This window comes from Helicoverpa zea, chromosome 5 (assembly GCF_022581195.2).
Source record: "Helicoverpa zea isolate HzStark_Cry1AcR chromosome 5, ilHelZeax1.1, whole genome shotgun sequence".
Classification (NCBI taxonomy): domain Eukaryota; kingdom Metazoa; phylum Arthropoda; class Insecta; order Lepidoptera; family Noctuidae; genus Helicoverpa; species Helicoverpa zea.
This window is the reverse complement of record NC_061456.1, coordinates 12,605,068-12,619,635: the sequence shown is the minus strand read 5'-3', so window position 1 is coordinate 12,619,635 and position 14,568 is coordinate 12,605,068. Positions and strand designations below refer to the sequence as shown.

The following is a 14,568-nucleotide window of genomic DNA, read 5'->3' as shown; positions in this document are numbered from 1 at the left end:
GCTCTCCGATGCACGGGTGAATCAATCACCAACTTCCAGGCTTCGGGCTGCTTTGTGAGTCTTCTAAAACCCACAAAGCGATTTCGGCCCGACTCGGGAATCGAACCCGAGACCTCGTGCTCAGCAGCCACACTTGCGACAACTAGACCAACGAGGCAGTTTAATTAATGATCGCAAATATTTATTTATTTATTTATTTATTTAAAATACTTTATGCACATTGTACAACGGCGGACTTAACGCCTTAGGCGTTCTCTGCCAGTCTACCTTAGGGTGGTGGTGAAACAGAAGTGGTAGGTGCAACACAGTTTGAGCATAAGTGCAAGAAAATAAAAATAAATATATTTATGTATATATAAATATAATAAAAATATATATATATATTACTGAATCCAAGAGAAGAAAGTGAAGAAAATGAACTAGTGTAATGATTCCGCCAACTTGCCATGGATGTGATTACGCAGTTTAATTTTAAACGTGTGTCGACTATTTACCATCCTGACCTCCAAGGGTAGCTCATTCCAGAGAAGGATAGATTTAACAAAGAAGGAAGAGTGAATAATATCTGAACGGTGAGCAGGGCAATGAAGAAGACGATTATTAGAGGAGCGGAGATTTTTATTGTGCTGTGAACACACATACTGAAAGTGAGAGGTTAAGTATGCAGGTGAAGACGGGGTATATAGTATAGAAAAAAGAGTAGTTAATGCCCTCATCACACGTCGTTGTCTTATCGGTAGCCATTTAAGTTGCGCTCGATACGCTGACACATGATCGTACTTGCGAAGATTAAAGACGAATCGAATGCAATTATTGAGAAGCCGGTCTAGTTTATTGAGCAGATCTGCATTCAGGTCATAGTAGCAAACATCACCATAGTCGATTATAGGAAAGATTAAGGTTTGCATAAGCATTGCCTTTACATGGACAGGTAGCAAGTTTTTAAAGCGATAGAGAAACCGCAGCGTATTCGTGATTTTTTGACTGACAGCTGCAACTTGTGCTTGCCAATTGAGTGAGGAGTCAAGTTGTAGGCCCAAATTCTTCACAGAGCAGCTGTACGGTATAGCTATCCCGTCAAATACCAAAGTTGGCAACCCAAGGGCGTCTACTTTTCCTAAAACTCTTGAGCTACCAATGATAATGGCTTGGCATTTGACAGGATTAACTGCCACTCCGAACCTGTCAGACCAACTCTTGACTACCTCCAAGTCCTTGTTCATTTTAACAAGCGTAGCTGCCAACTCATTCACTTTTGTGTGACGATACAACTGAAATACATACTAATACAAAATTTCAAATTCGAAATTCGAAATTTCAATTCAAATACATACTAATACATAAACAAATACATAAAATACATAAATACATAAACTTTAATTAATGATCGCAAATAATGTGTAAGTGAACTAGAGGTCAGAAACATTGTGAGACGAGACGAGTTAACGTGTCATTAATTTTATGGATGCTACATGAATGCTCCATATAGTAATAGTTTTGCAAAAAATATATTAAGGTAAATAAGATATGTACTGGCCTCATTAAATCGGGGCACAATAGCTCGCTTCATTCCGCACATTATTATAAATAACAAGTTTTTTAATTTTATAAAAATATGGATGCTATAATTTCATCAAAATCCATTCAGTAGGTAAACCGAAAAGTACTCCTTCATCAACTACATAAAGACATACCCGTACATACAACCTTAGAAACGTTGCTTTTATCATATTACTAAGAAGCAGAATTTTGGCGTTGGGTAACCTTTTATCAGTAAGGATGTGGGTGAAATCGCAAGAAACTATTTTATCACCTGCATATGTTCCCATTTTCCAAGAGCGAAGCCACGTCCACAATCCAGTTCAATTTACGCACAAATTTCAATTCAATTAACAATTGAGAGAGTAATTCAATGAAAACAGATCCGCACTTATTTCCATAGCAAATTCGTTTGATGGTCTCACTTTGTCAAAATAAATTTACAATTTAATAAATAATTTATCATCAGCCATTGAATTGAATGTTTTAGGATGATCCAAATAGGAACGGAACCGAGTTTCAGATTGTAATCTGGTAAAAAGTTCACGTCTTATTATTTCAAGATATTTTGTTAATGGGAACGTTTTAATGGATAAGTTTCTTGATGATTTGGTGTTTTGTTTTCCGAATATTTATTAATTCATCAATCCAATATAATATACTGTACACTGAATAGTTTGATTTATCACGCTATTTTCAGGAATTACGCGTTAAAAAGCCCATTTGCCGAAGAAGGGTACTTACTAGCAGATAATTTATCCCGGTGCGGAGAAGATCCCATGTGACTTAGATAAAATTTAGATAAAAAGCTACGGTCTAGGTACTATGTACTATACGGATAAAAACAAATTTAATACTAAACTAAATTTAGTACTATATGGATAAAAACAAATTTAATTTAATTTGCGTCATAATCATTCTGACATAATATACATACGTAAAATCTAGTAATACACCGCACGTGCTTTATTTTTTTAATTTAGTACATAATTTTCCTGAATCGCTAACATTTATCAGTACAAAATTAATTATGTCCCTCGTTAAAGACCACCCACAGTCATTTACTTCTCAAATCACCAACGCAATGTTATTTATTTTCTTTATTACAATTTTAATCAAAATTTTCCATCATCTGAAACCCGAATAATGCTGAAAGGTCCAACATACTGAATTAGACCGATACCTATCTTCGAAATTTTAGTAATGATGACAACAGCTGCGAGTTATCACTTCAGAGACACGGTATACGAAATAAAAATGTGCAGAAGTACTGCATTTTGTTAAGCAACCGATTTAATTTTTGAAAAGCTTATTTAAATTACCTGTATTACAAATTCCTTTGATATAGCTTCTGAAGATGGAAAATAATTAAAAAGCATTAAAGCCCACGTCATTCACTCATCATTCAAGTCGAATATCCAATCCTATTTTTGGTTTAATAATTTCATTCTATGTTGAGGTACATTCTTGTACATTCAAATATAATTTTATGGGATAACGAATAAGATAATAGTGACTTTGATATTTAAAAAGTAGATTTAATTTTAAAAATAGTAGCAATCAGAAATCAAAAGCACCGTTTCTTGATATGTGAATATGTATGCAGGTACTAGCTATTTATGAGTGAGCCTTCTGCAAATCTTGTTTGAAAAACAAAACAAGCGCAAGCACCTGTTTTTGACGCAAAACAATATCTGTTGCGTCTCATTACGGAAATGTGTGCCGTTTAATATTATTTAACTGGCAGTCCTTGTGAAACTTCATTATCGTTAAAATGTGACAGCCGTTAAGCACTTTTATTAAGGATTTAAATTAGGGTTGAGAAGTGTAATTTATTTGCTTGTGTGTGCGTAGCCTAATTTATTAGGAATACGGGGAATATTTTGTAATAAGGTTCGGAATTCGGATGGTGTGGACTTTTGTATCAATAGCTTATTGTCTGTATTTATTTGGGGATATTTGTTTTCCACGATTTAAGCCAAATAAGGTAACTTCAGTTGCGAATATCGAGAGTTGCTGACCAGAATGCATACTACGGTTATACAATTGGTTCAGCAATAAACAGTGAAAAACAGACAGTTATATTCGGATTAATATTAATACCTAGTGAGGTTAATAATAAAATCCACGAAATAAGAACAATTTCAATAAGTCAAACGAAATATACAAAAGAAACAACTAAAACTTTGCGAGCACACAATAACTTCTTGGCGAAAGGACCACTTAGGTTTCCGAACAATTTTAATTTACTCACTTAATATTACCCGCAGAAGTTTTTTAACGAAACTTTCCATCGCCTAACTCACTTTGGCTTGGTATCCCAGATAATTTTTGCGCGACCCCTAAAAAGTTTTAATGTGCCAAAACCCACAATTCTCCATGAAATTCGGAAAGGAGAGTCCATAAAATTTTTAGGACATCTTTCGGACATAAAAAGTGAATTAATCAAAAGTTCAATGAAAAATACCATTTGAATGTCCGCGGTTGTAAAAAAATTATGGTGATAAATGTGTCGGGTTTAGTTCTGTCTTATCAAAGTGGGCTTTTGACGGATTCCCAAAGATAAGAAAGAAAACGTTGCTCGTAAAACTGGATATCTTTTTATTCGTTTCTGGAAGTGTGAGTTTCGTTTCGTTTTGCTTGTTTTACACGAGATTACTTAGCTCTTACGTTATGTTTATGTTCCCGACACAAATAAGTTATTTTTCTTTCGAGAATAAGACGCATGTTTTATTTTTTTTGTACACATGTTTAGAATTTTAACGTTAACCAAATAAATTGAGATTTCAAACGCATGCAGAGGTCAATGTCCTTTGGTGGACTGACCAGTTGGTAATGTAATCATCATCATCCCAATTTCATTTGGGGTCAGCGCAGCATGTCTGTTTCTTTGTCTGTCATCATCTTACATGTGACATAGGCTGATAGAAAAAAAATGAAATAGGTATACATATCCTTAACTATAAGTAATTATGTAATACACTATCATTCCCAACTAACCTTACAAGGAAAACCAGCATCATACATTATAGAGTAAGTACATTTAATATAAGCCACGACTTGTTCTCCCCAAGGCTTGAAGGTGACCACAGTCTAATGCTCTGGGAGCCACTTACACCGATGAATTATTGGTTACTACTGCCTCACCGACAAGCTACCGACCGGCAACTGCTGCTGTAGAATACTAAGTACTTGATAGTTTTCTTGTATTCTGTTAGTAAGAAAATTGGTATTTAGGTAACGTGAATAAATCAATTTATTTTGTACAGTGTTTATAGTTTAACATTTCATCAGAGAGACATCATTTTTATTAGATACATAATTGCCTTTAAACAAATATATACCAGCTGCGGCAATGGTTTCACCCACGTCCTTTGGGAGCAATATCACTCACCCTCGTAAAAAGAAACCTAATATCTTTCCTGGATAAATAAGCTATCTAATATTGAAATATTTTTCAAATCCATCCAGTGTTTCATAAAATTAAACAAACAAACTCTTCTTCAACCTTTCAGTATTGATAATATTCTTCAAAACCTGCTATCGATTATCAAAAATTAAACCGACTTCCAAAAACACTAAAAAGCAAAAAAAAAACTAATTTTAGGTGCATCGGCCTAGAAGTCGGTGCCTTATGAATGTTACTAAGTTAATTTTGCCACCGCCTTCTAGGCCGATGCACCTAAAATTAGTTTTTTTTTTTGCTTTTTAGTGTTTTTGGAAGTCGGTTTAATTTTTTTGTAAAAAAGTTTTTTATTTACAGCTTTTCAGTGATATGAATAGTTGTCCCTATCCATATAAGTGGAAAGTTCTCATCAATACAAAGAATATAAGCCCAAATACGAGATATTTTACATATTCACGTGTCGATTTTCCTCGACCTTTTCTGGTCTCCATCATCAGGTCAGCTCCAAACCTTCACTTTTGCAAAGGTCTCGTCAATACAAATAATATAAGCCCAAACACGAGGTAGTTTACATATTCAGTTGTCGAGTTCCCTCGACCCTCTCTGGTCTCCATCATCAGGTCAACTCCAAACCTTCACTGTTGTATAGTGTTTTTAGGCATACACCTGAGTGTCAAGTTTTTACCCTATGTATACCTACAACTTTCGAAGGTTGCCCTCGATTTCTTAGGGTTTCCATGATCAGATCCTGACCTGATGACTATGGGACCAACTGGCAGCTATTCCGCGTCGAACAAAAAAAGAATCACGTAAATCGGTCTATAAACCTCGGAGTAATCGATGTACATACATAGAAAAAAAAAAAAAAAAAAAAAAACATACCGGCCGAATTGATAACCTCCTCCTTTTTGGGAAGTCGGTTAAAAAGCTGCATAAACCAAATTGATTGATTGACCTCAGCATCAAGCTCAAAAATTCCCTGCACACGTTCTCTCCACACTTCCATTGTCTGTTTTCCAACACGTTTTTCCCGAATCTCACTTAAAACTCAATTTCCCAATAAATTTCAAGCCCCAAGCGTTATTACGAAGATAAACATACATTCTTTCACATTTTATTTTCTCGGAGCACATGAAAAAGCCTTTCTTTCTCTTCCAAGCTTTTAGTTGTAATCCCAAGTGTAGTGGAGCACTACGTCTAGGTTTTCATGTTTAATTAAAGTCTTTACTAATTAGTTAGCACTGCCATACCTGAGTCTAGGAAATGTACCAACTGTCTGAAATAATTCCATTCTTTAATTTATATTTTTGGACTCTCAAAGTTCGTCTGTTCTGCTTTGTGCACGACGGGTGTCGTTTTAATTGTAAGGCCTTATTTCAAATTGTGTGATATTCCTAAATTCATTAAGGGTTTGTTAATAAATAATTGTGTTTTCTGCTCAAAATTTTGCTCACAATAGATTTCGTTAATTGATTTAACAGTAGCTCTAATTTAATGAAGTAGACAGTGTTGCTTTTAGATAGACTTAACATTGTGTTACAAATTGCTTTGGTTTACAATAGTTTTTGTTTTATAAACTAACATTTTTAAAATAAAATATTGTTTCACAAATAATATAAGATTAGAAAAATAAATCTTCAGTATATACAGGCTTACATATATACAGACAGACTATTTACAGAACAAATATCAATAACGAAAGACATCAGAAAAAAATAAAATTATTTAATGTTCAACAAAACAACAAACAGTAAACAAGTTTCTTCTCAAATGAACAATAATTAAGGATAATAAAAAACAAAACATGATTCGCAATTTTTACGAGGTAATAAATTGATACCTACTTAGTAAAATTATAAAAGTCGTGGTGTCCTAGTAGTGGTTAATGCACTTTGTTTTACGAGGTTCGATTCCAAGTCTTGAATATTACGTACATATTTTAAGTAGGTAGCTATACCTTGGACACCAAAGACTGAGTAAAGGTGTACGTAAACATCTTGAAGAAATGGGCTAGCTGTTTATAAAATGTCATCCTATCAGGTTCAATGTTTTCCATATTCGAAAAATGTCTGTGTCATTAGTTTGATTCTACTGAATAATGACAATAACATCATTAGGAAAAAGAGATACCTCAGGTAAGATCTCATCAAATACAAATTACAAGCTACATTTAAAATAATCCTTTTAATACACCGTCCATTACGGGAAGAGCTTACATGTATTGTACAAAATTGTCCTTTTTATCTTTTTGAAATTTATGCAAACGACTGGTGTCACAATGAGGAATGGCTTAATGCAAAATCCAGGGGATCCGATAATTATATTCATGTTCCTGTAAACTTTTGTACCGTACAGTTTATTGTGGGCTCTTATTTTTTATGAATACGACATCTGTTTGGTTTCCATTTTGTTGAATATTTCAGGTTGGGACCTGCTTCACAGTCCCAATTATCTGTTAGTTGTTGCTGAAACTTTAAAGGAAAAAGTCCTGTGGTTCCTCTAGTTATGACTATCTTACAATAGAAAAGCTTTCTCTGATTACAGAATCAAACCCTGAATAGATTTGTTAATTTGGAGTCCAAAGAGGTTGACAGCCTAGATGAAAATGAAGTTTTTTATAAATTAATATTTCATTAAATAGTCATCATGCTAATGTCAGTGCAAACCTCTGCCGTTATTACTTAACGTGCTCACGGATGCGTTTTCATCACAAAACTTTTTCATTTCACCATCATTTGGCCAAGGTCCAAATTGTTCTAGATACTCCCAATTCATCTTACTTGGCAAAAATTTGTTAAAAAATTGCTCAAAGCCTGGCCAATATTCGTTATTTATTTGAAAGGTTTTTTGTGTTGTGTAGTCTGTAGTGGGTGAAGTGAACTGGTGGGTAAGTTCGTTTTGATATTAAGCTTATTGCTTATCGATACTGCAATGAGCATCAATCACTTTCTAGCACGTCACTTCAAATTACTGCCAAGATCGAAATCAAAACAAAATGAAGTCAGAAATCTGGAATCTCGATTTATCTCACAAATGAAAATTAGTCTGTAGCACCCACATTTTTATCCGCAACGTCCGTGGCACCACTTCATCTAAAAAACAGTTGAACAATTAAATTCACTCGTCAAAACACCGGGTCGACCCGGGTTTCCATGCAATTTTTTACGTGTTGCCCTCAAAAAATAGGCTTGAGACAAAAACAAATCATCCTTTGTAGCCCTCCTTTTGTCGCCTGGCCCAAAAATGTTACCGAGTCGGAACTTAATTAAGAATCCGAGAGATTCTGTTAAAGTATCCTCCATTTTGTTATGGTAATGTCGGGACTTTTTGATTTTTGGCGGCGAAACGAGAATAATGGAGTCATCATTTTTTATGTTTCATATTAAAATTTTGACTGTAAATTTTTAGAATATCCTGGTTTTCATGATAATCACGAACACTGTGTGCAGGTAAGGGAAAAGACCGATTATCAAATTATAAAACACCACTTATAGGTACACAAAAATATAGCGCGAAACGTAAATTGGTACAAGCCAGTAGAGCCCTCCAACAAAATTTATTACAGACCATAATGCTTATTCCTTGAAATATTCTAGCCTTATCTTGGTCCAACTGTCCCTACTGAAATAGGTCACGCTAGCCATTCCACCCATATACATAGTTTGTCCAGCCGAAGTAGGTTATACGTCCCCTATAGTGCTATACTTTGTATAAATGAAACAAAGTAAGATGTCATTGACCTGCGACATTGGTTCTCGTCACGGTATGGTTTGAGCGAGCGACTTTGATGTTTCTATGGAGACGGATATTTCTAGATGTGGTTGTATTTTGTGTAGGATTATTTTTACTTGATTGTGGAAAGGATCGGATAAGGATAACTGTTTGAGGTCATTGTATTTTTGAGGCAACTAGTGTATTTAAAATCCTTTCTAATAAAATAAATGAGACGAAAAGAAAGTTCGTTCGTTCGAGTTCGTTACGTACGCTTATAAGCTAAAATGGCTGAACCAATTGAGATTTAATTTGGCATTAAAAAAATTTGGTACCCCGAAGAGGATCAAGAGACTGTTTATTCGGGATGACGAAGCTGGATATTATCTAGTAATAGAATAATTTCTTGGCCCAACAATGCAAAATATTGTGCGACTGATTAAAACAATACAATCAAATCTGCGTAAATTTAATACATAGATATACAAAAAATTCTAAGTAGTGCCTCAAAGACTGTCAATTTTATTCATTCCAACTAAACAGGAGTTCTGGGTACCAAAATTTAATCTGCAACTGTCCCAAAACTCTCAGTCCGTAACAAGAACTTTGCTATCATGTAACTAGTTCTTAAACAAAAGCAGACGGAGCTCTGAACATCTAGTAATGTAATGGAATTGTTCACTGTCGACGTTGATATTACTTTGAGTAGGTATAAGATTGTATGCTATTTAAAGTGTGGACCAAAATATTATAATAGTAGGCTACTTTGATCTTGTAATTTTTGAGAAAGTTAGAGGGCTTTTAAAGCAGTGGAAATGTGTCGCGCGAAGCAAGTGTTTAGACACGACAAGGATAAGAAAAGAATAAATTGTACTAAATTTTTGTAGGATCACGCTTTCAATATGTAATAGGTATGAAAAAAAACAAAGGAACCGATTTCAAATAGCACTTTAGTACCCAAATTCAAAACATAATAAAACACAAAGCAATTAAAAGAAGAACGTACGAAATTCAAGTGCAGAACTTGCAATAAAATTGCATTTTGTTATTTTAAATTCGCGCAGTCAGTTCACAATATAGGAGAATATTCAAAAGCGAGTCTTGAAGAAAATTGCCAAATCATTGCATACTTGGCCGGCTTCGAGTTAGTGCGGACACTATTGGATTCTCAAAACTGTATTTTTGCCTACATATTTTAAATTACCATTTTCATATTGTGAATATTTTCTTATATTTCTCCCATTCCGAATTCGGATGTTATTCGCCAGAATTTGAAATGAAAATAACGTTGCCATAACGCAGTAGGCAGAGTCAAATGAAATTTTGGAATTTTTAATATTTTTCGAAATGAATTTTGGGAAGAACGGTTTTCCGTGAGGTTTGCGAAAAAAGTCTAGATTTTTACTGTGAACGGAGAATGGTATGGAGTTCGTCGGCTACAGTATGCCGTGGTCATTGTCTCGACTGGTTTTCGATTTTAACGTTCGCTTCGGCAAAAACCGAAATGGGTTGAGGTGATACGTTTCGCATTTAGCAGGAAAAATACAGCTTCGAAGTTGTGGCTAAATTGCGCGGACTATCAAATCATTTGCACATTTAAAATGTTAGCTGTAAAAGAAAGCCAATAAAAGCCATTTCGAGGAATATGAAGTGTGTCTTTCAAAATAAATACAAAATAAAACGATGTTAATGTACTAAAAGTTGCAGTCATCCCCATTTCAGATTATAATGCAGTCTAGTGTTAACAGACAATGTAACAAGAAAGTTTTGAATTCTTATTCGAGCGGAAAATGCAACGGCTGCCATTCTTTTATCTCTGACCTATTTCCTCCCACAGCTAAGTAAACTTGCTCAGATGACACTCATTTGTATTGTCACTTTGATCTCACAACCAGCAAAACAAAATAAGGAAAGGTCACTAATTACAGAGTACCAGATAAAATTTGCCCTCTCATCAATATACATAAAGTGTATATTCATCATAACATAGGCTGTTTGCCAAAAAAACAGCATAAACAAACATAATTAAAAACAACACGACGAGGATAAACAACCGTTTTCCCCAATTACCTTGACTATGAAACCGAAATATTTGCTTTGATGTCGCGAGTTAACCACGGCCCAGTGATAACTCGTTGATTAAAAATTAGATGAAAAAAGCTTTCCATCATGCTGCTGACGCATAAAGGCTTTTGCGAAATTGATTTTTGACAAGTTAAATAGTTTAGAACAATTTTGAACCAAAAAAATACAGGCCAGCGTTAAAAATGTAGGCTAGTTCAAGCGAAAAACGATGTAGAAGTTCAAAATTGTGTTTCTAACATTTTTGCATGGAAAGAATCTTTCGATACGGGATGATTGATCGTTCAGCGGTCTTTGGGTATCACCGATGCCCCACTTCAACCAGAATGGACTGGCTAATATATATTTTGAACAACTATGTTCTTATTTTGTATACAGACGTTGAAGAAGAATAATTAATATAAACGTAAACTAGCCGTGATAATAAAAATGTAATTGTGTCACCATTACATTAAAGTTGTCTCAAAAGGGCTTCAGCGTATTGGCTTCGGCCCCACGTTCGCCTCCCAAAAATCCGAGACTCTATAGTCCCGAGGTCTGGTAGAGACATACAAATAATATAAAAAGTGGTAATCAGTACTTTAATTAAACGTTGAAAGACTGTCATATCTACGACTATATTCTTCTCACAAAAAATATGATTCGGTCTTGATAGGTACACTGGTGCTTAACGGCATGAATTTACCAGCTTTTTATTATATTTTATAAACCGTTGTTTTATTACGTGTCATCCTTTGCCGTCACGCACTTTTTATTAAATTTTAGCTGAGTGTTAATATACAGCACCCAATTTGCTAAATTGTCGTTTTTTGCATCATCAGTTTTATTACTTTTTACTACAAAATGTTCATTTTCATCGATATTAAAATTCTCATGTTCATTTTCGTTTTTTTTTCTGTTGGCTTTAGACGTAAGTCGCTCTTCCTTTGTCACCGACGGGATCATGTCTATCTTCATAGTTTGATAAATGATCTCTTTATCAACATGCGTTTTTTGTGTGTCTCTTTGTAAAAAATGATTAACGAGTTATATCTGAAGCTGAAACTTAAGTATGGCAACATTTTTAATAAGATCATCTTAAATTACATTATTGTGTTCTCATGTCAAGTAGTCGTCGTCTGGGTCCCCAGTTTTTTCATAATATTTATATTAAGTGACAAGCAAAGCTCTTGAGCTAGATTGATAGGTTTGTTATCGAATATTTATATACGGTCTAAAAGAGTATCGTATATTAGATAATATATCATTCAATTCAGAATTGTCGGTCAGTATAACCTCTATATTAAAAATGTTGGGCCCTAAAACAACTGCGACAATATCGTGACAATGTGCACGTACATTTACACTCACAACTATGGCTTACCCACTGGCGTGGGATAAACTATTTATATCAAAAAGTTTGTTATAAGAAACTCACCATCCAATTCATATCCTTGGCCACCCCACTGCGGCAACTCCTGGGAGTAAGACTTAGGGTCGCTCCGACTGCCTATCGATATCTTAAGGCTTTTCCACAACTTCATCTTGACCACATATTTGTACACAACACTTAACACTCAGCTGTTAACACGTCACTGAATCATTTTGTCACTCACACTGTCACTGGTCGGAATCTGAAACAAGAAAAAAGTTGGTTAGTTTTCGTTTGGTCAAGCATAAAGTTATGTTCTTTAAAAAATAATATTCAAATGTATTAAATCATTAGCTAAGTACCAGTGTGCTGCAATTAGCGACTGCCTATTTGATCTCCTCAACACAGTAACCCGGGAACCCCCAAAATATACCCTTTGATAAGACTAGTTGTCAGACTTTCTGATAAGCCATAATGCTGAGTACATAGAGCGAAAGCATTGCATTTGGCTATCTACCCAAAACCCCTTTTAGTGCGTTGCATACTTTCGTCAAATGGGCGTCCGTTTGACGACCTTTGATAGTGGACCTAGTCATACTGAAACGCCACTCAATTTTAAAGACAGCTCAATTTTAAAACATTCCTGCCTCGATCACACTAACATAAATTGCTGCGACGGAAAGACTTAAAGTTAAGTAACGTTTGAGTTTTTTGAGGTAAGTTGAATAAAATCAGTTAGCAAGTGTGTCCCTTGTAAACAAACTTTTAGTCGGCCGATCAATCAGAATGAATAGGAATAGTAGAACACGTATTACAGTCACCATGTATTTAGACAGTATCAGAGCGAATAAAAACTTTGATTGGATTAAATATTTTCTTTACAAAAAAAAAATACAATCATCAGGTTAGCTTTCGGCTGACTACTCAGTCTGTAGGGTAAGTTGAAATTAATTCCCTTTGATACGAAATCCACAGCAATATAAATTCGGCATGTACGAGTATATTGTACAAAGGACTTTGAAGAGACAATAACAGCCGTGTATTACAATGACGAGGACTTATATCGATTAAACGTCGTCCGAATGCAATCAGACTCGCTTGTTGTGACAGGATTAATCAGCAGTAAGCTTTATCTGTAACTTTTGTTTCTGAGAATAAGACGAGGATATTTTGGGGCTTAGAAACATTGTAAAGAATTAATACAAAAGCAATTATTGATGAAAAATTAAAACTATGAGTAAATTAAGTAATCATAAATGAATGTCGTTATTAGATTTTCAATAATAAATAAGGCTGGTTTTGTCCCTGGACAATGTCTGTATGTCTGACAACTGAATTGGGAACTGTATGCATCTTGTGACTATTACTTGTAGACTGGTCTAATATGTGGGAGAAACGCATAAATTTGAAGATGCCAAAATTTAAAATAAAAATACGAAGGAACTTAACATTTTTAACCCCCGACGCAAAAACGACGGGGTGTTATAAGTTTGACGTGTCTGTGTGTGTGTGTGTGTGTATGTGGCATCGTAGCTCCCAAACGGATGATCCGATTGTAATGCGGTTTTTTTTGTTTGAAAGGAATGTCATTCGGGAGTGTTCTTATGTTTGGTGGAAATCGGTTCAGTTCTTCAAGGTCATCAGCTCGTTTGTTAGGTGTGATAGGAATGTTACACGCTCAGTTTACTTGCAAGCATATGTGGGATCTGAAATTTGAAATACTAATGTCTTCTGGAACCACTGAGCTGGTCTGCTGTTAGGACACGAAGATAGGAGACGTAACCCTGAACTGCCTTTTAGTAAACCCATCGAGTTTGGGCTCATTGAATTTGTCTTGACTGGTTCTCTTCATGTTTCTAATTGACGAGAACCTGATGCTGGAAATGGGATGTGGCGGATGAAACCCCAGAATGGTATATAACCCTGGATCACCAAAGGTTAATCTTTATTGTTTCTCAATCTGTGCAATTCTCCCAGAGCCAGTTTGCCATGAGGATTGTTAAACAGCTTCCTTTGGCCGAGATCGCATATAGCTACCCCATCTTAAAATAAAATAAATTAAATGAAGGAAAAATTAAGTAGCTCCTTCAAAAAGCCTCCTCCTCCGAGCCTTTTCCCAATCATGTTGGGGTCGCCTTCAAAAAGCATGAAATAAAATTAAATTATAAATTTAAAAAAAACCCCGACCCAAAAAAAGTACACAATTATTATGACAAAAGGTTAAAAACGCTAAACCCTATAAAAAGCAAAAAATAACTTTTAACACTACGTAAGTACCAACTAAAGCATGTCAGACTAAACTAAATTTTGACGTGTCGGGGGACCGCTTTTGACCTTCAAAAATACTTACATAAATCAAATGATAGGTACCTACCTAATTACAACATTCGTATATAAAAAAACACGAATCTTAATTAGATAATTAGAGCGGTCCCCCGACACGACAAAATTTAGTTTAGTCTGACATGCTTTAGTTGGT

General features: G+C 34.9%; 1 protein-coding gene across 4 annotated transcripts in view; it reads right to left on the bottom strand.

Moving 5' to 3' along the window:
* LOC124630408 (glutamate receptor-interacting protein 1) overlaps nt 1-12,336 on the bottom strand; it is a 205,727-nt gene extending 193,391 nt beyond the window's left edge. For all 4 annotated transcript variants that reach the window (XM_047164300.1, XM_047164301.1, XM_047164302.1 and 1 more), the window contains exon 1: nt 12,156-12,336. In XM_047164300.1, coding sequence (XP_047020256.1) covers nt 12,156-12,261 — 106 coding nt within the window. In that variant the 5' untranslated portion in view covers nt 12,262-12,336. The remainder of the gene's footprint in view (nt 1-12,155) is intronic.
* Nucleotides 12,337-14,568: the final 2,232 nt, after the last annotated feature.